Genomic DNA, 24,414 nt, shown 5'->3' with positions numbered 1-24,414 from the left:
AGACAGACCCCAATCAGACAATGCAGCTTTCCAGCTGCTGAAACCTGGGATGGACACGGCCTACATGGGTTGATTTGTGGGACTTGGGTCCTGTAGAAGAACACGGAGAATCCAGATGGACGTAACCAAGTCAGCAATGACTGACAACACGAAATCTTTTCAAGCACATTTCCAACATTCAATACAAACAGACCCCAGTCAGACTACTATGAGTCAATGTTTCTCCATACTGTGGAATACTTTACCAAAATACAGCTTTCCAGCTGCCAGTTTCAAGTTATGTTTGAGTCGCAACATTTTTACTTTTGTTTTAATTCAGTCGTTGACTTGTTTGTGCTGAAAACAGATGTGGAAAATAGTCCATATCTGTCATTTTAGTAAGACTTTAACTGAGAAAAAACAATGACAGTCTTATCATTTAGTGCTGTTCACTGTTAAGACCAGTAGAGGGCATAGCTCTGCACCAGTTGGTGCAGGTACTTTGTGGACAAAAGACATTTGAATGTATTTCATGATTCTACAACATGTACTTGTACATGTACTCATTAGCTTATAGATAATGTAGAGTTTTGCCTTACATAATTAAGAGATTGTCATGAAAACTACCATGTGTTTATTTTGATTCCATCCAATATCATCATGGCTGGGTGAGATAGATAATGAATGGAGATGTTCAAAGTATTATTTAACCAATACACAAAACAAGGAGCCTACAACCTGCAGACACAGACTCTGTGGGTCATCATTAGATGAGTACTGAGTATATTGGGTTTCAGTTCAAATTTCTGTTGTTGCTGCTGCCACAATTATACTTGAGGCCAATGTACTTTACATGTCCACTGGAAAGACTCTATAGCACACCTGACAAATGAAACTGCAGTTTTCACACGCCAGCAGTGCAGACTTTGGACAGGCTAGTAAGACACAGGAACCCCTATTCCAAGATGAGACATTACCTCATAGCAAGGCTTAAAAACAGAAAGAATAAAGACGGGGTGAGGGGCACACATACAGTAAAAGGGAAACTACTGTAAATTGAAACCCAAATAACTGCCCTAGTCCGTGTTTCATTGTGGTTGTGTCTCTGCCACCCCTAGTTGGGGTGCAACATGAATTGTGCTTCATGTTAGGGTGGTGGGGTGCCAGCTATAATTATTAACATTACAAAATGACTGAATTCCATTTAGGCAAGCTATTTCCAGGGTCCTGGTGTTGTGTGTACTGGCTCATTGTCATGGCTTACTGGGACATTTGATGGAACGGAGCCATTGTTAAATTAGTTTCAAATGTGCTTTTTCAGCCATGACTAATCAAAATGTCTGCCATGACATTTTGATTCTGTTGCCTGTCCTGTGACAATTGCATACATTTAACACACTTGAAAGTAATGTGGAAGGTATTGCTCATAGAGACTAATCCACACAGAATATCACCAAACTGAACACTTCCCCTCAGCTCTACAGGATGTTAAGTCTATTCTGGATCGTTGTTTTGTATTGGTCTGACACTGGGTAAGCAACTAGCTGCTGAACATGGAAGGGAGTATTTCCTTCAGGTGTTGGTGGAGTTCAAAACAGAGCTGAAAGACGACTGAATATTGGACTTACAATTATCAGGTGGTGGAGAGGCATGACTCCAAATGAATGTTAATGTTGCTCTGTATCTGCTTGATTTGTAAAACAACCAACTAATTGTTAACAAGCTCACTGAATCAACTTTTTAAGGTGATAATATGTCAGATGTTGTGTTTCCACTTTGCTCCACTGCCCATAAGTGGCCAAAAATCAATCAAACTATTACATTAAATAATTAAATAACGACAGCAGATTCAAAGTTTATACATGTTCAAGTAACTAGGTTTCTTCAGTAAAAATCTTTCTGTTTTAACCCTTTTTCCTGAAAAATGTCTCTAATATAATATTACTGCCAAAATTACTAGTACAGTGCATGCAAACACATTGATTGGCAAGGCAAAAATTGTGAGACTGAGACAAGAAAGAAGCAGAAAGAGAGACAGAAGCTAAAAAGACAAGCAGAGAAATTCAGTAGATGACAATATTCTGTTTCTGTGTCTTAAAGTACTTAAATCAAGTGTTGATCTTAAAGATCCTGTTGTCTGTATACCTACCTAATCTTCCTCTGAGTAATAAATCCTGTCACATGCATTCCCTCCCAGTCCAAATATTTGGTTAGAACTATTATGTGACAGCTGTGCGTGAGCTGCTTTTACTGTAACACAAATTATTGCTCAGTGTGACACACAAACTTAAAACCTGATCCTTCACATTCCTCTGTTGAGATCTATTCTCACTGCACTGTGATGTCAACTACTGTCATTACTTTAGGAATGATTTGGTGAGTGTTCATACCAGACTGACGGTGAGCACCCTTGATGGTGTGTATCTGTAAGACAGGTAGATGAAAGCCAGTCTTCCTGCTGTGATGGACGCCCAGAATATACTGGTCAGGCAGCCGGCAGTCTTATGACCCATCAGCAGAGGAGGGAGCACCGCGTAGGTGTAGACAAAGCCGGCGTAGGATCCCTGTAGGGCAAGAAACACAGCAGGAGGGTAGCACAGAGAGGAGGTTTTCAAGTCTATGTAGTGTTCAATATTTGTGTGTATGTGTGGAGCATTAGCAGGAAGTCTCACTATAATCCCATCAGAGATGAAGAGGACGGCCCCACCCAAAACATGGAGGATGAAGAAAGTAGTGGGCTGACCCTGGAGTTTGGCAGGATTACAGCAAGCAAACAAACTCCCATGACCTGAAGAGACAGGGATACTGAGACGTTTGCCGTGTCATTTGAAGAGAGTGAGTCACAAACACACACATGCATACATTACATTCATGCATTACCTTTAGCATCCGCCCCAGTGGGGCTCACGCTGGACACAGAGTCTCCATCGAGCAGACGTGGACCGTTGCTGAAGCAAGGCAGAAGTTTCTCATGGTACATCAATGCGAGCACTGCCGCTGGCACAGGGAGCTACACACACACACACACACACACACACACACACACATCTTATCTCTTCATCTGCTTGAAACAGATCTAGTTCAACATGAAAACGGAGTGGTATTTCTGCTGAGGTGGGATCTTATCGATTTATCTGAGAAGCAATATCGAGGCTTATAGCCATCTGAAGAAATGCAAATAATTCTGAAAAGAAAAACACTGAAAACAAGGGCACAGTTCTGTCTCTGAGGAACAGTAACATCATTGAATGCCATTCAGGCTAATGAAACTGTGCAGCACTGCATTAGAAATCTAGTCACGGGATACCTGTATTATATTGAGCCAAAAAAGGTTTTGCAAAGGTATTTTTCTATAAAGCCTCATGAGAACAAAAGGTGCTTCAGTGTTGAAAAGAACTATAATGAACTATAAAACTATAAAGAACTATATTATAATGAAGAGCAGAGAGAGGATGGAACACATGAAAGATTGATATTTGATACTGACACCTGTTAAATGTTTATCCTGTTTCTTAGCCATACTAGTGACATGGATTTAGGAATGTCCAAACTTACATGTTTCAACAGCGATTAGATTTGCCATGAAATGTGGTTAATAAATTGCTGTTTTCTTCAGGAACTGTGATCACTTTGGTAGTCCCTTAATTTTACAACTAGTCCCACCATTGGGTCAAATTTGTAATCTGTCCTGCATCTTCAATACTAATCACATTCCGATCAGCCTCGGCTATGGTTTGTGTTTGGTGCTAATCAGGAATTGTTAGCATAATAAGATCCTAAACTAATATCATGGTAACAATTACACCTGCTGAACAGCAGCTATACAGTAGCATTGTCATTGTAAGCATGTTAGCATTTAGCTCAAAACTCTGCTGTGCTGAACTGCAGCCTGAGCTGAGCTGCTAGCACTGCTGCAGAGAAATCTTGTTCACAACTTGTAGGCCTGCCACTGCCATTCTGTCATTTGAATGTGGGATTACGTTAAATATTTAATCTGTAATTGTTTGGTCAAGGTCAAAATTCACAGTGTATAAACACAGCATGCCAGGAATTTCACTCCAGTGGGGGTGTTCTTCACATGCAGTCTATTGTTCTCTTTCTTTGCTAATGCAAAACAGAGAAAACTAGCTAAGTTGTGCTAATGGACAAAAATACCAAATCATCTGAGCTATGAAGAAGCATTTTGGATTGGAAAATAATGGATAACGCTGAGGCTGTTTGCTGATTCAGTTTGACAGTCAAGTGATGCAGCGGAACTGCCGCAAATCAGCAAAACTGGATTCTGTAGCCAAGGGGCTCCACTGTAAGAACCATTTTCATCTTTCCCCTAATTCATTCCACTTGATAGGTGCAGTACATGGATTTTCTGTACAACCCCATTTTCTAAAAACTTGGGACACTTTGTAAAACATAAATTGAAAATAGCACAAAGATAGCTGAAACTGTATGACGCAAAGAGGAAACTGTATCTAAACCAGATTCAGAAACACCGCCACCTTGTCTGGTCCTGAGCTCATTTAAGATGGACTGAGGCAAAGTGGAAAACTGTCCTGTGGTCTGACAAGTCAGCATTTGAAAGTCTGTTTGGAAATCATGGACACTGCGTCCTCTGGGCTGAAGAGGAGAGGTACGTCCATCCAGCTTGTTATCGGCACACAGTTCAAAAGCCAGTATCTGTGATAGTGTGGGGGTGCATTGGGTAACCTGCACGTTTGTGAAGGCTCCATTAATGTTGAACCACATATACGGGTTTTGGAGCAACATATGCCGACTGCCAGGTGGATGATGTCTTTTTCAGGGAAGACCTTGCTTATTTCAGTAAGACAATGCCAAACCACATTCTGCATGTATTCCAGCCTGCCTGCAGTCCTGACTTGTCACCCACTGAAAATGTTTGGTGCATTCTGAAACCTAAAGCACCACAAAGGAGACATCGAAATGTTGAGCAGCCGAAATCAAACATCAAGCTCGAATGGGAAAACATTCCACTTTCAAAATGACAGCAGTTGGTCTCCTCAGTTCCCAAACAGGACAGGGTGTTGTTAATAGAAGAAACATGCGAATGAGGATATCATTTGCAAAAACAATACAAATTCTCAGTTTGATCATTTGATAAGTCGCCTTTGTGCTATTTTCATTTAAATACAGGGTTTCAGAGTTTTGCAAATCATCACATTCTGTTTTATTTATTTTGCAAAGTGTCCAAACGTTTTTGGAAACAGGGTTGTACTTCTATCTTCGTAACTTTAAGATACGTCTGTGTTTTCTTTGTTTCTGACTTGATGGGCAAGCACTTGGACACTGACTATGGCAAGTCACCCCCTCCATGGATCCCTTATCCAATAGATTTGAACCCCTTGGATGTTTACTGTCGCACTGAGAAGCACCCAGTGTCAAACCATTGCTCAGTAGAGGGGACTTTCTGTCATGATACTGCATGTCATGAGTTATCTGTACTCTTACTCAAATCACACAGCTACACCTCTTTGCACATCTAGTTGCAGACTAGCAGTTACAAGAGTCACTTGATGGGTAAAGAGTCTTTTACCCATTCACTAATGATAGACATCTGAGCCAATAGATCTTGGCCATCAATCATGTGACGTAAGTAATATTGGCAAGAACTCACATTGATCAGAGCAATGATCCAGAAAGCGTACGACACCCTGGTGATGACTACACCCTCGGTGTGCAGAGAATCATGAGAGATGTTGTGTAGTCCTGCTCCTTGACCCGCGATGCGGCTGCGGAGGTGCTGCAGGTCTGAGGAAGAGGATGAGTTGGTGGTCCAGTTGGCACCCAGGACACAGTTGCTCTCTGCCAGGAAAGGATCAACCACCAGGGGACTGACCAGCGCTCCCACGCCTATAAAGAAATGCAAGGCCTAGGGCGAGACATGAACATAGATCCCTTAAGATTATATACTGGGGGCATCCAGTAGTCGAGTGGTTACGACACATACCATAGGACTGCAGCGTCCCTGGTTTGATTTCAGCCAGGAACCTTTGTTGCATTTGATATCATTCTTGATTCCCCCTTATTTTCTGTCTTACATTGTAGGACAGGTTACAAAATACCCCCCAAAAATCTTGATGACTTTCCTAAAAGCCTAAACTGTGAGATGAAAGGTATTAGCTGGAGTGGCTAATAAATAAATTCAGATTTTTTCTTTCAGTATATGAAAGAGAAACTATGTCCATTTTTGTTCTAAGGTTTGTGAAGAAGTTGGAAAAAGTATTTAAAAGGAAATCTCATCTCAGTTTAGACTGTCTTTATCACTTAACAGTCCGTCTTTTAGTAAGTTAACAGCTCCAACAGCTATATCCAATGTATCCGTTTCCTATTATTCTTTGTCAAAGCTTCTGTAATAGATGTTATTGGCAAACAGACAGTTAGCAACTAACTGGTGAAAACAGTGGAGCATTTAGCAGGTAAAGATATGATAAGATAAGATAAAACTTTATTTATCCCCAGCCAGGGAAATTTGGGCATTACAGCAGCATGTGATAGCAGCGGTAAGAAAATTAGCAGTATAGATGGAGAACATTCGAAAAGAAAAAAAAAAACAAGATAAAAAAGTATACTATATATGTACATATTATACAAGCAAAATGAAATTTGAATATATAAAAGAAAAAAATATGTAGAAAATATATATATAAAAAGAAAGAGCCAGACATTTCCCTCAGGAGTTGGCAGAGACCAAAAAGAAAGCTGAAGAGAGTGAATACTGGACTTGCCTTTATTAGCTGATCAGAGACACACTCCAAATGAATGTCAGTGTTGTTCTGTGTCAGCTGGATGTGTGAACGGACAGCTTCTTGATAACAGTTTAGCCATAACAGCTGAAAAGTGTCGTGTTCACAATTTGTTTCAGGCAAATGGTTTCAAGCTGCATTTGTCTTTTTTGTTCTGGCAGGTAGAACTCCACAGTTAGATACAAGTATTATGACTTTAATATGGATAAGTTGTTGGCGATATATGACCATGTTTACATACTGAGCAGAGGCCAAACAACATCAGCTGTTAGGAAGCCTCTGTCTCCTTTTCCATTTCCTTGTGTTTCCTTGTGTCATGTTAGTCTCTCCTTATGTCTGTTCTTGCGAGTGTGTGTGTGTGTGTGTGTCTGAACTGGGCGGTTCCTCTGCAATCATGGCTCACCTACACCTGATCCCTGTGCCAATCAGCCACCACAGCTACAGTCAATCCATAATCACCAGCCACAGGATAAAATCCCGGATCTCCTCACCAGTCCTTGCCGGATTGTGGTACCCACTAGTCTGGTAACACACCTTGGCCACATAGCTCTTTTTGTGCTTTATTCTTGCTCAAGTACGTTTGCTTTGTCTGTTTCAGAGTAACCAAGTTTATTCTCCTTGTGTCTCAGGATCATCTCCTCCTGTCTCAACCTGTTAAGTCTACCCAGCTCCAGCCCCCCACCAGAAAACCTGCTGACTCAGCTCACCCGCCTGCCCACTCCTTGGATCAACAATCGTCTCCCAGTGATCAATGTGCTTTTTCTTGTGACAGTAAACCCTTTTATAATTCAAATCATCAGTAGTCTTTGTCCCGTATTTGGAGTAGGGCTATTTTCTCAGCCCCTTATCATTATCATTATCTTCGTGTTTCTGGTGACTTGATGAACACAAGTCAAAATATTCACTCTCCTTTTAGCTCGGATTTGGTCTCCTGATGATGATGAAAAAAAGTCATTACACAGAATGTACCTACTGTACATATAACAATATTGGTCCATATAGCTGTAATTTTCTATTGTTTCTTTACTTAATCAATAAAGTCAATTAATCAGAATGATGTTATTGTATAGCACACGCTGTATGTGGACTGTAATGGCTCATCCACAATGACATCCTTAGCTCCTTGAACACACAGCACGGGACACACACTCATTTTTTGGGACATAACATAGACTTTCATTCATCATCCATTTCCTGGAGACATGCCCTAACCATAACTCACCCTTCACCCTGAAATTTAATGATTTACATTATGGGGACTTGCATTTTGTCCCCATAAGGAAGGCGAGTCCCTACAATGTGACTGTAAACAGATTTATGTTCCAACAACATGAAAAATACAGCCCGGCACACACACACACACAAACAGTCACTGCTGTTATTTCACCCCCCTCTCCCCTCTGACCTGCAAGAAGATGGCGGAGTCCTTCTGGTACAGTTTCACCAGCTGCAGGTTGCCGACAGTGTCGATCACGCCCATGGCACTGCCAGCGAGCGCCATGGCGATGGACAGCGGTATGATGTTGTGACATAGCGGTATGATGGCAAACACGAGTGAAATGATGAGAGTGCAGAACAGGAGGGCTGACAGGGAGGATAGGAGTCTGGGCAAGACACAGAAAGAGAAGACAGCCACAGCATTATGCAGTGCATTCAGACTGTTTATGACTTCATAACAAAACACATTCAGTCACTCAAGTGCAAATTTAATTTTTATTCTTATGAAACTTAATGTAATTAAGATGATTAGTACTGCACTGTGGTCCAGATTGAACACGGGATTTCCATCTTGTTGTTGTTGCAGTGGGGTCACCTTGATGGTCTCCTGCTCCACTAACTTTTACTTACCCTGCAGGTTTATCGCAGGCCTTCAGCAGCAGCACACCACCGCATTATTTTCACCTTGTGTTCTCCTTCTTTCCTGCCAACTTTCCATTCTGTATTTAACCTTGTCCAAGATAAGTTTCACTGTAGGCACCTGTGTGTGTGTGTGTGTGTGTGTGTGTGTGTGTGTGTGTGTGTGTGTGTGCGTGCGTGTGTGCGTGCGTGTGTGTGGTAGGTGGTTTAGTAAGTTTCAGTCATGCTAGCAGCATGGCTCTAGGTATGGCAGAGTTGGTCTGACAGGGGGCCAGTCCACCACTTTGTTTCAGGCTGAATTATCTCAACACTGCACAGATAGCCATCTCCCTACTGACTGACCAGCCTCAGCTGTACTTTGTGTTTGTAGCTAATTAGCAAATGTCGGTGTAAACATTGTACCTGCTTAACATCAGCATGTTAGCGTAGTTGTTATTACCATGTTAGCAGGCTTACATTAGCATCTAGCTCAAAGTGCAGCCTCACACTGCTGCTAACATGGCCTGAGACTCTTGCGTAGCCTTTGTTTTTTTCATTGGGGCACAGAACAATAAGATCCTTAGCCTGACTGGAGAGTGCAATTATTCTGCCTGACAGAGCACGTAGATAGCAGAATAAATGTGTCTGTGAAACAGACCAATGTGTGTGTCAATTTGTGACAAAGGAGGGATGTTTTCAGTCCCATGCTAAGATCATATATACACTTTGTGTATCATGTATGAAGGGCACCTGTATTAACCATTTCTCTATCTGCTTCACACACTCAAAGTCCCAGCTTGGGATAAATAAAGTATATCTATCTATCTATTTGCACTTCTGGTCAGGGGTCACTCGCTGCACACTGTGTGAAGTAAAGCACAGGCCTGAAACAACCGTCTGTCGTTTGAATGTGGAAGATTTGCCAGTCAAATTTACAACACGTCAACCAGACTGTCAAAGATGAAAAGTCACAACGTGGTCATTTAAATACTTCAAATCCGTACGTTTAGTCAGTAATATTAAAGTACTGGGGTAAAACATATGTAGAAATAGGGCCATATTTAAGAATGTTAGATTAAGTGATACTGTGTTTTGTTGGCTTTACTTCCTTATTGTTTGGTGTCCCACAGAGCCCACTGCTGCATGTGTGAAATTGACAAAAAGAATTGCACAGTCAAGCTATTCTCCTCTGAAATGTTTCTCTCTTTCTCTGAAATTGTTAAAACTCAATGTGTAGAAAAGTATTGCGGTGGTAATGACTGCTTTTGCAACAAAGTAGGCGTGCACATTTGAAAGTGACAAAATAGAGAAATGACCATAAAGCATGTTACACCACATAAGGAAATATTTCATGTTTTATATGCTATATGGGCTGTACATGAACACATATACTGTATATTTATGTTATTTGTCAAAAAGTCATTCACAAATTCAGAAATGTACAGCACTTTATAAGAACTAACTACAACTGTGGAATGATTCTATATTACGTTTGGAGTCAGTTAGAGGCCAAAGACGTAGAACTTTCTGTTAGAAGGCATATAAAGAAACTGTTATGAAACTCTAATAAAAGATATAGATATAGAGCATATGAAAATCCATTGTATTAGCCAATTAGCCAGACCCCAAACAGAAGAAATGTCTGATTTTCTGTCTTGGTCTTATTAAACATGGTATCAGTACAAAATTATGTTTAGAAACAATAAAATGTCATGAAGTATCAAGGTGATAAAACAATGTTGAGTAGCCTACGTGATTTTGAGCTGTTAAACGGGGCCTGATTGATCCTAAATAAAATAATGTTCAACAGGCACATTAGTTTTAATAAGATGGGACTCACCTTCCCTATGGGGACAAAACACAAGTCCCCATGATGTAAATGATTAAATTTGAGGGTGAAGACTTGGGTTGAGGTTAGAGTAAGGGTTGGGGTTAGGCAAGTAAGAGTAAGTCTTCTTAATGCAAGTCTAATGTCCTCAGTGTGTGTGTGTGTGTGTGTGTGTGTGTGTTTCAGTAGTGTTTACTAGCACTCACGATACTCACGTTTTCTTGAAGAGTCCCCCCAGGCTGCTGCCCACCAACAGGAAGAACTGCTGGGAGAAGAAGACCCAGGTGATCTGCTGCAGGGTGGACTGGGTCTGACACCTCAGGTCCAGGATGGTGGGTCCCAGGAAGGCGATGCACAGGCCGAAGCTAAAGAACACACTCCAGTAGGTGAGAGTTTGTTGACAGTGGCGCCGGAACAGCGACCAGAGCCGCTCGTCCAGCAGCTTCATGTCGGTCCGGTCGAGGATGTGTGACTGTCTGACGGCTGATGGAGCTCCGTCACCTCCGAATAAAGTTCACGACCTGTCGACGGATAAAGTCTGCAGAGCTGCTCCACTCACTCAGCCTGGGCGCTGTGCTGAGTGATAGTTATCTTATTGACGGACGAGACGCTGATTGGCTGAAATCTCAAGGTACAGCCTACTTCCTGGCTGGTTTCAGATCAGTTTTTCAGTGAACTCGCGTCACTGCAAACAAGTACTCAGGCTCTCTGCCCAGCGGCGAATATTTTTTGGTTATAAGGACATGACTTTCTTCATAACTTCATTTTTACGCAGAGACAAGCTGAGAAAACCGGTTGAGCGCTGATGTGAAGCTTTCACACAGGACTCCACATTTGTAGACTTATTATGAAAAAAGAAACACATACGAGTTGGGATAAAATAGCTGTGTGGTTGTAGTTTTCGTTCTTGTTTTAAATGTTTTTCAGTTGTACATGTTCATAACCAGCGAAACTACATATTTGTGCAACTAGTTTGAGAACAACATTTTGAGTTACTATCATCATGACATTTTTCTTGTATTTTGATTTTCTGACTGCTTTGACAAGTTCTATCTCACACGCACTCCGCCTTCTACTGGACTCTCTGGGTAATACGCTCTTCCAATACCATCATTTCGAATACTCACCCACTTTAATTACCATGTGCAGCCGGATTATCAGGTCGTACCGAATACGCGCACGTATACGTGCACAGTGTAAAACGCAGTGATCCTGCCATCTTCCTCCTAACAGCAGCTGCGAAGTTTGCCCGCAGATCTGTTCTTTCCATGGGGGGCAGCTTCAGAAAGATGGCCTAGCTGTAGCTGTGTCACTGGATGCAGAGAGGAGGAGGACACAGGGGGTCCCCATTCTGCAGCCAATTGACAAAGAATATGTAATTCTACAATAATCTCAAAATTTGTCTGTTATAGAATAATTCAAACTTAAGTCCATAGGGCGTATATCACCTCAGTAAAATGTAATAAAATGTAAGCTACAGCATGGCGGCATGGCTGTAGAAAAGGACCTTTGGGCTTTTTTTTGCGCTTTGAGTTCCCTTTCAGATTAATCAGGCTGCAGATTGCCACAGGAGACACAGGAGAGTCATGGTAATGTGACTGATGATGACACACAGAACATCTGATGCCACTGCAATATGTTATTCTCACCACAAACCTTACATTGAGTAATGTTGAGTGTATTTATAAAGGTTATGGGAAATGTACAAGATTACACTTCTTTGTTTATGCTCTTTTGAAAATAGAAAAGTAAGGAATATGTCAACTCGAAATGCAGCACTGACACTGTCTGCAAACGATTAAGAAACACTGGATTATGCAATAACATTTTGCATTGCTGCCTCTCTCACCAGCTGTGCATCAATTAAAATAAACTCTCTAGACATCCTGGACTGATGTGCAGCAACACTCAGCAGAACAATAGCACCATCTCCTGTTCACCTATGTTATTGCGCTGCATCAACAAGAACCACACCACATCAACCTACAATGGTATAATCAACTACGTAAGTAGCCAAAAACAAAACAAAACAAAACAAAACACTGAAGAGGTGGATGTGTTCCAGATTTCAATAGTTTATTTATTCATTAATTCAATTATTCAATCAATGTATGCCAGTTGGCAGTCACAGTACATTCATTTTTTTATAACAGTGTAGACAAATCACACAAAATATCACATCTTATACAAAATCTAAACTTATCTTATAAAACATTTAGACATCGTCTGCAGTTTTTTTCTCTCTTTTACTTTAAATACATTGCTCTATATTTTAACAGCATAAAACTCACTGAGAAAGATGAAAACATCTGTTAAAATACATATATATATATTATTTCATTTTCATTACAGTATTTAAAATAGCTTCATTTACCACAACTAAAACACACAGTAATACTTCTGCCACTGAGGGAAGGAGTGGGGGAGGTTGGAAGTCTAACATCCCTCTGAAGTACCCGCAGGTTTGCCCTGGATTTCTCTCCTTGTTGCCTTCACCTTTGCTTGCGGTCACTGGCAGGTGAACAGAGGGTTGGATGGTCGCACTAATCCTTCCATCAGCTTCGATCACTTTTAGAGGTAGAAAAACTTTCAGCGGCCATTTACCTTTCACTAGCATTTTTCTCTTCACTCATACACAAACATAAACACCTCTTATCTGCATGTATATAACTCTTCAAACCAGTCTGGTGCTGGAGTGCTTTAGGGGTTCAGTGCTTGGCTAACGGGCACTTGAACACACCTTTCTTTTGAGGGTCAAACCAACAACTTTCTGGTTACCGTTTAGCTTCTTTACCTCTGTCTTCCCTGAACAGTCTCAAGCCATCAGTCATTGGCTCTTACTTAACGACTTTTCGTGGGTCCAAATTCTGTGGATCAAATCATCTAGAAGTGTTAAATCAAAGACAACTGCTTTAGACTTGTGTCCACACATTGAGAGCCACTAAATTCACACGAGGAGCATTTGACACCAGTGAGAGTAATTACCCTCTCAGCATGGTGAGCAGCAGCCGTGATCTGCACACTGCCCACAACGATTAATGTGTACGCACTTGTGAGCCACAGTATCATCCAGACTTGTCATTACTCTCTGACACTGTAGTGACGATGTGAACCGATCTACTGCAGTACACAGGAAGGCTGCTGCAGAAAAAGACAGCAGCAAAAGCAGAACATGAATGTTTTTAGTTAACTTTCACAGTGGCTGTATCACCGTTGTTTGTCTCCTTCTCGCTTTTTTTCTTTTTTGGTCTTTATAAATATATTGATTATCTAATTAGCAGTGGCTTTTCGAAGAAATCAGAAAACGAATGGGTCAGGGTACCACAGACCAATTAGCCAATCATCAGCATGGAGCCATGCACAGGAGCAGATCGCAATGTTTCAAATTTGTTGCATCAGCCAAGAGGCCTTGGGGCCTTGAAGTCATGAGTCAAGGTGTGAATGGGCCTGAAACGGCCTTGGAAAGGATGCCATGACTGCACTCTAAAAGCTGAGGTATGCTTGAAATGAAGTAAAAAATGCTGTCCAACCGCATTGAAAGGCAAAAGTGTTCATATGCCACATTCGATGGCGGGGTAAAAAGAAAAATCTCCAGTCATAGAGAGGGATGATATATGCTGAATTGTACAACTGGGGAGACCATGCACGCTTTCGAACAGTCATTTGGACACCAATCGCTGCATGAAGTGGGGTGCATGTTAGACTGTCAGTTTCAGGAAGTTTGTTGGACCCCATCAATTCTGACATCATACGGGTGTGGGTGAGGGGGTTTCGTTTGCTTCTCAACGATCCAAATAGCACGTCACTTCTGAAGTGACTGACTGTGAATGGGATATCAGGACAGCACTGTAAGTGCATCCTTCAGTACTCTGTCAAACCATGTGTCCACATCTGTTCATATTACTGTCCTCAAAGTAGTGACCATTGTCCTTTAGAAGACTCCCGACCTGAGGGAGTTGGTCCTCCACATATGACACCCTAACAATAACCACTACTTACCTAACCCTAACCTTAACCCTTACCCACTGACCCAAAAATCACATTTTTCCCATTTGGAGACATGGCTTTTGTCCCCAACTGGACAAGTCATCTCCAATTTACAACAAGCGACTGAGCAGGTGTGCGGGCATGAGAGAGTATGTAAGATTTTAACTTCTCTCTCTCTTATTTTCATTACACAGCTACTTCATTATATGTCATTCCTTGTGTCTAGAAACAACTGGAACACCATGGATGCCTTCAAAAGCAGACTGTGTTCCTTTGTCCCCATTTGAGCGATTACCACATCTCACCCCCCTCACTGACGGCAGGCTCATCGCCCCCACTTTCAAATGTGGCTGCTTGGAGCAGCAAACATATGATCAGGTTTGTTTCAAGCATACCACCGGAGGAATGATGGCAGTGGGAAACCACTACCGTATTGCACACAGACCATACCGCACTGTTAATTTGACAGACAGCCTTGATCATACCTCACCAGTCATTAAAACCCCCTTGCATTGGCTAACATTCCCTCAGCATTTCTTTTCTGCTGGATCTCAGCAGCACTGCACAAAGAGAGAGAAGATGGAGAGGGAGTCAAGGTGTCAGAGAGAGGAGGCTGGAGCTTGGCCACAAGCCCCCATCATTTTTTGTGTCTGCAGATCATTTCATCTTCTACGACATAAGCATAACCTGTGACCCCAGGCACAAGGGAACTGTGAAAGACATTAGATAAGGAAGATGTAGAAGTTTCACTTCTGCAGATACATATATTTTCTAAAGTTATACTGTATGCACTGCCTGTTGTTGTCCTGCAGCCAAAAACTGCTCCCTTGCAAAAGCTGAAAGAGAGCTGTGCAAAATATAAGGACAGTGGTGAGTCCAACTGACAGTAATTTGCTACTAGAAAGTACTTGTAGATCATACTTTCGCAGGTTATGGGTCTAGGGTTAAGGGGTTTGGAACAATATAGGGCTCATATGTTGGAACCATGTACGATAAGACACAAAGGGAAGGGAGCAGGCTTCAGAGGACACTTCTGGTTTGTGCAAATAGGAGACTAAGAAATACATATACTCATAGAGTTATTTACACACACAAAGCAACGCCTCCTAACACATTGGCTACACAAGATCAAATATAGATTCTTCACAAGCCAAAATATCATGCACAGTTTACTAAGGCAACTTCAAAACTGGAGTCAAGCCAGCTGTTAACACTGTGGAACAAAACCTCACGCTGAGTTAAAACACGGGGGCGCTATAGCAAGGCAAGTCCGTCGACGCGAACCCATTTCGCACTGGAGTTTCCTCTTTATGATGGCGTCAGAGTCGGTTCATTGTTTGTTACGTGTGAGTAGAGGTGCTGTGAATGAACAGTGTGCTGCTACTATTTCAACGCCCTGACTGCTTGTATATGTACAACTTCAAGACTGCCAGATGACATAACGTACCCATAGCTGCCAAATGGTGACTCTTTTGACAGGGATGTAATCATTTCAGCATGGATGAGTCTGATTTAGTTTAAATTATGCCATCTTATTAGCTCTGTGGCATGATTAGCCTCCGTTACCGTTTTCTTTTTGAATTTGCAGGCTTTAGCAACCTTGGTGTATTTTATAAATTGATTCCAGTAATGCTAGATTCAATATGACTATTTGTAGGTCAAAATGATAATAAATAAATGACCTCTTCAGCATTTCTCAAGCAGAATTTTACTCCTGGCAATACTGAGAAGGTTTTGAATTGCCATTTAGACTTTCAGGCTTTGAAATAAAATGTGCACAATGAGCAAATGAACAGTTGACCAAATCATCCCGGTTATGGCCCTGAAAGTGCCACAAATCCCAGAATGTCACTGCTGAGCTGGGAGGAAATTTTATGACGCTGAGGCACCACTGGATGCTTCCAACCAGGAGCGCCTCCTTTATAATACATAATCAGAGAGTGTACCTTTAAGCTACATTTTGGTGTAGAGACAAGCCTGTAAGCCAAACATTTTGCAAAATTTGGAAACAAGTTGACTATTAGACTTCACTTTAAACTGCTACCTTAGATGGCCAGAGCCCTGGGTGTGCTCTGGATGGCAATTAAACAAGCTTGCGTACATGTGTACACTATAAGAGAGCAGAGCAGTTTATTTAGGGGCCTACTTTAACTAAATCACCGGAGCATGTTGCTGATTGTGCAAATGTCTGTGGAAGGAGAGTGTATCGCAGCTCAGTCATTTCAAGTGCAGTACAAGTTTATTTCCTGAAACCCTGTGTCCCCATGGTCAGCTGCCATGGAAATGAGTGAGTGCACATGAGTTTTTTTTTGTGTGCATGCAGGCGTGTGCACGTAGGTGAGCATGCTTGTTGATGTACTGAGCTGTGTCGGCCTTTGCGTTGTGGTCTGAGATGGGAGCTCCTCTTTTCTGCGTGTCTCTGGTCGTCCTCTGTGACGTCTAGAAGATGCTTTGTCTACGGTTCTTTCCTCGACCTGAAGAGAGACACGTTGAGACTGAACACGTATTTCAAAATGACGATTAATCAATGTTAACAAGATGCAACAACCTATGCAACGTTAATCAGTTGGATGCTACATGCTAGTATAAGTCAAGTACTATGTTAGGTCTTGAAGCTTTATATGAGTGTAACTAGGAAATACAGTCATAGTGAGACTTACTAAGTATGTAAAGAGTTTGTTAGAATATAAAAATGGGTGAAATCTGTAATCTGCATTGAATTTGTTTCTCATTTTCTTTTCAGGTCCTCTAAGACTCGACTCTGTGGTATTTTAACTTGTGTCACAGTAAACAAAATCAGCCTGCTGGCTTCTTGCACAGCTTTGCTAATTAAAGTACGTCTACAGATACCATTTCAGATGTTGTGGTCTAAACTAAACAAAGCTGGATTTAATTCTGTTTCACTCCACACAGTGATAAAGCTATCCCATTGTAATCATTAATGACTCATATCTACCTCTGAAACTTTTAATTAGCAGGTCTTGTTAAATGTAATATAAAACTATTGACTATGAGAATATAACAAAAAAACTAATGTGAATGTACATCTTGTGCACCATATTCTAATTACCAGGTCTAACGTGCAGAACATTGTCAATGTACAGATCTATTCTAGAAATGACCAAGTCATTGACCAAGAAATGACTCACACTGTGAGACTGTGAGGCAGGAACCTTACCTAAGGGCTGAAACACTGAGCTGCGGTGGCCTGGGTCCTTCTGGAGCTGCACCTCTCTGAGGGAAAACACTGAAGCAGCTAAAACAAAGAGGGAGGAAAGAATGACTTAAGAGCTCAGAAAAAAAGTTTTTATAAAGGCTTTGATTTGAAAAACTGCTACATGTGCTAAAGCTGTAGAACTTATTATAGGACCCTGATTACAAAACAGTTGGGATGCTGTGTTAAACATAAAGAGTGTGAGCTGTGTTAGACATAAAGTTTTTAGCCTGAACATCTTATAGTGTATATAGTTTAATACCAAATTCTGTTTGGCACTGCGTGCCATACGCAACCTACAAACCAGATATATATAGATGGACTGTAGCTATGTATTTGTCATGCATACATCACTGTTTGCAATTTTGCAATAGAATGTAGGACTGCTTTCTTTTTTAATGTTATAACTTTTGGACCATTACATCAGGTCCCATGTTTATATGACCTTGGCCTTGTCACACACATCAGAGGTACAACTAAATTTGGCAACTTCAGCAGTAAACATCAGACGTCTTCTCTCAACCACAGACAGCGCCTGTCTTAAAGGTTCTAGAAGAACTAGAAGAACGAGTCCACATGCTCAACTCAACCCACAGTTAACAAGACGAGATGTATATGTGAAGAAGGTTTACATTTGTAAAGGTAAGGTCTGAAAAGGTAGACTGGTTTCTGTGGCCTGTTAAGCCTGAACTCAGTCAGTGCAGAATATATATAAAGAAGAAAGAGGTGGGTTTTGTTACTTGTCTGTTAACTAGCATCCTAACTAGCTCTTCAACTAACTTATCTGAACGTCTCGTATCATGCAGTCTTGACTCAACAGTGTGGTCCACAGATAAGCCTTCTGAAGACCTTTGTACTGCTGACATCTTTACATGACAAAAAGTACAGGTGTATTTAATAATACTAATAATGGCATCATGGCTCACTTATTGGGCTTACAGGGACAGCTAGCTGGAACAGAGTCATTGCTGGTGTAATTAGTTTCACCTGGACCTTGCCTGCCAAGTAACACTGTCATCAAAGGGAGACGGTGCTCTCCTCCGGCTGCTTCAAGGCTGACACTACACTGCGAGCCACTGTTTTCAGTGGGTGACAACAAAGAGCTAACAGGGTTAATGCTAATACTTGGAACTTTTGACAAAGAAATCTAAATAAGGCAAACACATTAAGCAAGAGCAGCAATTTTTATTCAGAGCAGCCTGGAGCTTTTTATACCAACGAGTGTTCTGTCAGACTTTTCTGTGTGCTAGCGATATGAACTGTGTCATTTTCGATCAAAATGTGCAAATTGACCAAAACACTCTGGTAATACACCAAAGAGCCTTTAAGTGTGTGTGTGTGTGTGTGTGTGTGTGTGTGTGTGTGTGTGTCTTACTGTCTGCCAAATTATGTATGTTATCCCCCAGACTCAGGAAGTAGGGGTGTCGTAGAGCAGCTTCAGAGGAGATTCTGCTCCTGGTGTCATACTGCAACCAGAATCCAGAAGCAGCAGATTAGACCATCTCTGAAATCACACACTGCCTCAAATCCAGCTGAGTGAAGGTCACAGTGCTTTTGCTTCATACCTGCAGCAGAGCAGACAGCAGGTCCATCCCCTCTGTGTCCAACCTGATGGCAGCAAAGAAAAAAGTTCACTTTTTATTTAGACTACTCACAGAAAAATAACATGCTTTTCTTCATGTTTTCCCCCCTTTTTCCAAATCAAAAGCAATACTGTATTCAGCGCCACGGTTGAGCTAAATGTAATTAACCAAAACAGCATAGAATACCTGATATTTCTCTGCTCTTTAATCAAATAGATAGAGCTCAGGGGTGGATATTTGTCTTTAGCTCAGCAAAAGATAAAAGCAGCCTTAGAACATGATATGATTACAGAACACCATGGACGGCTCCACACTGGGGCTAGAGGGTGCTATAGCCCCGTCAAAAATCTGTTTAGCCCCAGTTAAGCCCCTCCAGAATTTTATTTCATATTATAATACATGTATATTAAGTACAAAAAAACAATTTCAATAATTTCATTGTATATTTTAATATTTATTTTAAGTTAAAAAAACATTAAAAAATTCACGAGTTCCAATCCATCCCCGCTTGCCTGTTTCCCATTGATTAGTGTAGCCCAAAGTGTAGCCTATGTGTGTGTGTGTGTGTGAGGGGAAAGGGGGGCGTGTTTTGTCACCATGGATACACGTGCGTTCAGCTAGACTGGCTAGCTAGTCCGCTGCCTGCAATATGGATCGTTTCGTTATAAAGAAAAAAAAAGTGGTAGAAGAAGATGAAAAAGGAGGAGATAAATCGAAAAATGGTTCTTAGGGAGGAACTGCTGAGCCAGAACATAAAGCAGCACCAGAGCAGTCCATCGCTGCAAGATGCTCTACAGGCCCTACCTGCACTGCTGCTGACACAGGTACCGCTACCTCTGATCTAAGCCAGTCACCTGTTGATGAACCAAGGCGGCCTCTTCTCCGGCGTTATCCGGCCACAAAAGTTGGACACCAGGATCGGGTGTTTGTTGTTTCTTCTCGCTGTGGCTATTAATTCTATTTTTGACCGTAGCCTATGTTGTGATCCAAATGAAGCTGTTCTCGTTGCGGCTGCATTTTGCAGCCTTATTAATTTCACTGTTCTTTCATCTCTTATGATGTTGTGATCAAAGACAACATTGCCAACGCATAGTTTTTCGTTTTCATTAAGTGCTATGGAATAAATACATTTGTCGCATTTTGGGTATTGTCTGGTTATTGGCAGGCGCATGGTCGCTGTTCGGTGCTGAGTCTGTCACTTTTGTACGTGAAACATTTTAGCCATTGCTTTATTGTGGTCGCTTGTATGAGGCTTAGTTATTTTATTGAATAGTCTTTGGCCAAATTCAATTAAAAAATACTCGAGTATGCTTGTGCTGTGTATAATATAGCTGCTTTTATTGAAAAAACGAGAACCTCTTTATAAAGTTACCAATCATGAAAATCGATTATTTTCTTAGCACCCTCACGTATTGGTTAAGCCCCCCCTTAGCACCGGTAGAAAAAAAATCCTGGCGCCGTCCATGCAGAACACCACCGAAATATAATACCCAGCACACTGGTCAAAATACTACTACTACTAAACATAAAACATTAAATTATAATAAAATAAAATGCTGAGGAGCAGCATAATTTATGAAAAACCGTTGAGAGGACCCGGTGATCCCTGTAAAAATAGCTGGTGTTTTCAGAGAAGCTGAACTGGCAGCACAGAATTATACCAAGACACTGTACCAAGAAACTTTCAACAGTTTCAACAAGTTGGCTGTCCAGTGCAACAGGCCCTGTTATGAAATCCTGCCCAGCACAAATAATCATTTCTTTAGTCCTATTAACATTAATCTCCTAATTACTTTTGCACCAAGCCTGAGCTTGTGTTCAGACAAAATCCTCAGCTTCACTGAGGGGTCTGTTTTCTTAAAAGGGCCAACTGAGGCCATGTCAACAGTGAACTCAAACCCACAAAAACCCCTGGAGGACAATGGTAGAGGAAAAAGAACACATCCTGGTTTATCTTAATTCAAGATTCACTCATATAAAATTGCCATCATCATTAAATTTTGTACAGATATTTGCAGTCTGCAAAAGAATCCTAATGACTGGTTGGGTGCAAAGTTTTGCAAACACATTCATAGTTACTACATGATGTCTCCCGCTGATCTCCTGCATTTTCCTGTAGTGCCCCCACAAAATTTCATTCATTCATCCTCTGGATGTTCTGTTATAACCTGCCCATCATCAGGTCAAAATGTTAACTTGTCCAGATCTTTTGGTTATGATCCAAGTGACATTTACAGCAGCCTCAACTGTACTTTGCATTACGTGTATTTAGTCCTAATGAGCATGCTAACGAGCTAAATTGAGATGTTAATCATGGGAAACGTTATACATGTTAATCATCAGCATGTTAGCACTGACACTGTAAGAATGTTAGCACGGTGACACTAGCATTTAGCTGAAGCAGTGCTGTGGCCTCAGTACAGGCTGATGGAGCCTCAGACAGCACTCAGTTGAATGGACAGTGTTGTTAGTGTTACCTGGGTACATGGTTGATGAGAGCTTGAGGTCTGTATTGAGGAAAGAGGTAAGACCTAAACTCCTCATTACTGCTGATACCAGGCCAAGTCTCTTCTACTGGAGTGCCTGGAAGATGAAGAAACAAAAAAATGTACAATAGTCTGCTGTCACGGGACACGGTCACGTATATTATTTATTCCAAATTCATGCATTACTTTATTTCAGCCTGGCCGGTAGGATATTGTCATAACATGCTGCTATCTTACCCATGAGCCTAAAAATTAAGTGTAGCTCCTCCTTTACTGTGGCACCAGGAAACATAGGACGACCAGTTGCCATCTCATACAGGATACAGCCCACGCCCCTGGAGGAGGAGGGAGGAGGAGCAAACAACAAAGAGCCCTTCAGCATTGTAGAACTCCGTTCAACAAACACACACACTTCAAAGAGCGCTGATTGTAAGTGCAAACATGTACGGTGTGTGAGTGGGAACAGTGCAGCCTTTTGTTCTATCCCGGATGGTGTGCTGGAGTGGTGCCCTGTGGTGTGATGAGCGGATATGTATCTAGGTGAGCTCATAAAAGACTGGTGTGTTGCTGAAGAGCCACATTTAGTCATCAGTGGTTTGCCAAAGCTGTGAGGGTTTGAACACATAAGGAAAGTGAATGCAGATACATTATGCTCCATTGTATGACCACAGCCTGGGAGATTTCAATAGATATGCACAAGTCATGGAAGTCCTTGATGATCTTCAACCTGTTAGACATTCTTCTGCTTCACCAAGTGAACAGCATTGCTCATTACCAGGAATGACACTAGTGTTGGAGTTCTGTTCAGTTCCCGGTTGAGACTTCAGTCAGTTAAGAGAAAAATGAGACAATCCCAGTAAAAATAGGTCTAATATATGTGTTGCTATCGACCCATTTATTCTCAGTTTCCTTGTGACACCTGAGACGAGCCTGAATTAGTCCCAGTGATAGGTCCTTACTGAACTCAGATGCACAGATATCTACTCTGTATACAGTGCAATATCTCTTGCATCATTGACAGGAGCAAACTAGCTGCATGTTACATTTCACCTTCATTTAGATTTTGAGGTTCAACAAGAGATAATGCTGGTGGTAACATTCACACAGCATAGTATTTGCTCCAGCATGCTCTTCCACAAATTACAGTTGGGACAGTTTGTAGTGTGGTTGGTCTAGTCTACCACAGAGAGCAGATGTTTACTGTGGTACTGTGGAGGGGAAATACATGTTAGACTAATGATAATTAAATATTCATACTGTGGTACTCACCACATGTCGATGGGTGTGGAGTATTCTGTGGAGCCCAGCAGCACGTCAGGGGGGCGATACCATAGAGTTACCACCTCATTGGAGTAGGTCTTAGTGGGGACGGACTTGGCTCTCGCCAGACCTGGACAACACAGCATGGTCGGGCTTTAACCATGAGAGGCCTCAGGAACAGCAGAATGGCTTTCCTATGGCTGCTTTAATCAGCCTAATTTTTGAGTAAATGTTCAACCTCTTTCACTTGGGTACTACCTTTGTACCAAGATCCCCTTGAAATGAGGTATTCTGTGCCTCCACAGGTGTTGTATCAAACAGCATGATTGCTGACAGCAAGTCTCATACAGTGGAATAGTCCCTCCATCAGCTCATATGCAGTTTTAAGTTAAAACAGTTGAAAAATAGTGAGGGAATACTGGTGGGTTCATCTACTCACTTCCAGCACAATATTGAGAAAACTCAGAGAGAGGGGCACAGTTGCTAGGATACAGGAAGTAAGGGTGCTAAAGTAATCAGGATAGGAGATCTCTGAGCGGCAGTAAAATATAATTGGAAAGCGATTGTGGCAGGAAACGTGCTATTCTATTCCCAAGTGCCTGAGTCTTTATGACCACATTCACTTTTGTTGATGTTCATATATGCTGCATGAGAGTGTGCTGCCTTATCTACCAAAGTCAGCCAGCTTGAGCTCGCCCTTGTCATTGATGAGCAGGTTCTGAGGCTTTAGGTCTCTGTGGAGGATTTTTCTCTTGTGACAGTAGGATAGACCACGCAGCAGCTGGAACATGAAGATCTGTGGGAGAAAAGTGAAAATGATGAAGATCAAAAATCCAACAGATCCAAGACAATCACAGAATGAAAAGATAATATGCATCACTCAGTTCCAGTTTGTGCCTCTTGTTACATTTGAGTTATGGAGCTACACATTCGATTTAGCTAAAAATGTGTGCATGGGAAAATGTGAAAAACACAGAACACTAGCTGCTGTCCTGATGGTATTTCCAGGATCCTCGGTGGATGGTTGTGGATGGTGGATCGCGGCTGTGGATGAAAAAATCCATCTGCTGCACAATAAAAAAAGATTTTCAACCCATTTCCCAAGTTGTGACTCATTTTCTAATTTTAATTTCCTAAAGATTGTAGCTATAAATGACGTTTGTATATCCTTGCTCACTTTGTATGATGTGAAGCAAAAATTAAAATGTATATAATCAGTTATATCGGTATATTTGTTTTTTTTTTCTTTCCAGTATTTACATTTTTATACAAAGTAACATATTTATGATAATATTTGCTTGTGTTTTACAAAAAGATAAAAAAAAATAAATCCAGTCATTTCCACAACCCAGATTGCAATTTGAGAAATAGGTGAAACATCTTTTTTATTGAGCAGCAGACAGAATATTTTTTCATCTGGATGTTGAGAAGAATCATTGGAAGTACCTTCAGAACAGCAGTAAGTGCTGTCAAACAGCTTTCT

The 24,414-nt window shown here is 41.4% G+C and overlaps 2 protein-coding genes across 2 annotated transcripts in view; both read right to left on the bottom strand.

Annotated features, from left to right (window-relative positions):
• Positions 1 to 10,849, bottom strand: part of mfsd4aa (major facilitator superfamily domain containing 4Aa) — a 48,610-nt gene extending 37,761 nt beyond the window's left edge. The window contains exons 1-6 of the mRNA XM_041961222.1: positions 10,617 to 10,849; positions 8,143 to 8,341; positions 5,609 to 5,863; positions 2,860 to 2,989; positions 2,652 to 2,767; positions 2,370 to 2,543 (exon numbers count right to left, since the gene is read on the bottom strand). Coding sequence (XP_041817156.1) covers positions 2,370 to 2,543; positions 2,652 to 2,767; positions 2,860 to 2,989; positions 5,609 to 5,863; positions 8,143 to 8,341; positions 10,617 to 10,849 — 1,107 coding nt within the window. The remainder of the gene's footprint in view (positions 1 to 2,369; positions 2,544 to 2,651; positions 2,768 to 2,859; positions 2,990 to 5,608; positions 5,864 to 8,142; positions 8,342 to 10,616) is intronic.
• Positions 10,850 to 12,468: 1,619 nt separating this feature from the next.
• cdk18 (cyclin dependent kinase 18) overlaps positions 12,469 to 24,414 on the bottom strand; it is a 43,575-nt gene continuing 31,629 nt past the window's right edge. The window contains exons 9-16 of the mRNA XM_041947958.1: positions 23,604 to 23,727; positions 22,941 to 23,061; positions 21,909 to 22,006; positions 21,663 to 21,768; positions 19,168 to 19,210; positions 18,978 to 19,068; positions 17,567 to 17,644; positions 12,469 to 16,862 (exon numbers count right to left, since the gene is read on the bottom strand). Coding sequence (XP_041803892.1) covers positions 16,828 to 16,862; positions 17,567 to 17,644; positions 18,978 to 19,068; positions 19,168 to 19,210; positions 21,663 to 21,768; positions 21,909 to 22,006; positions 22,941 to 23,061; positions 23,604 to 23,727 — 696 coding nt within the window. The 3' untranslated portion in view covers positions 12,469 to 16,827. The remainder of the gene's footprint in view (positions 16,863 to 17,566; positions 17,645 to 18,977; positions 19,069 to 19,167; positions 19,211 to 21,662; positions 21,769 to 21,908; positions 22,007 to 22,940; positions 23,062 to 23,603; positions 23,728 to 24,414) is intronic.

Source organism: Chelmon rostratus, chromosome 2 (genome assembly GCF_017976325.1).
Source record: "Chelmon rostratus isolate fCheRos1 chromosome 2, fCheRos1.pri, whole genome shotgun sequence".
NCBI lineage: Eukaryota > Metazoa > Chordata > Actinopteri > Chaetodontiformes > Chaetodontidae > Chelmon > Chelmon rostratus.
This window is presented reverse-complemented; position numbering and strand designations above follow the sequence as displayed.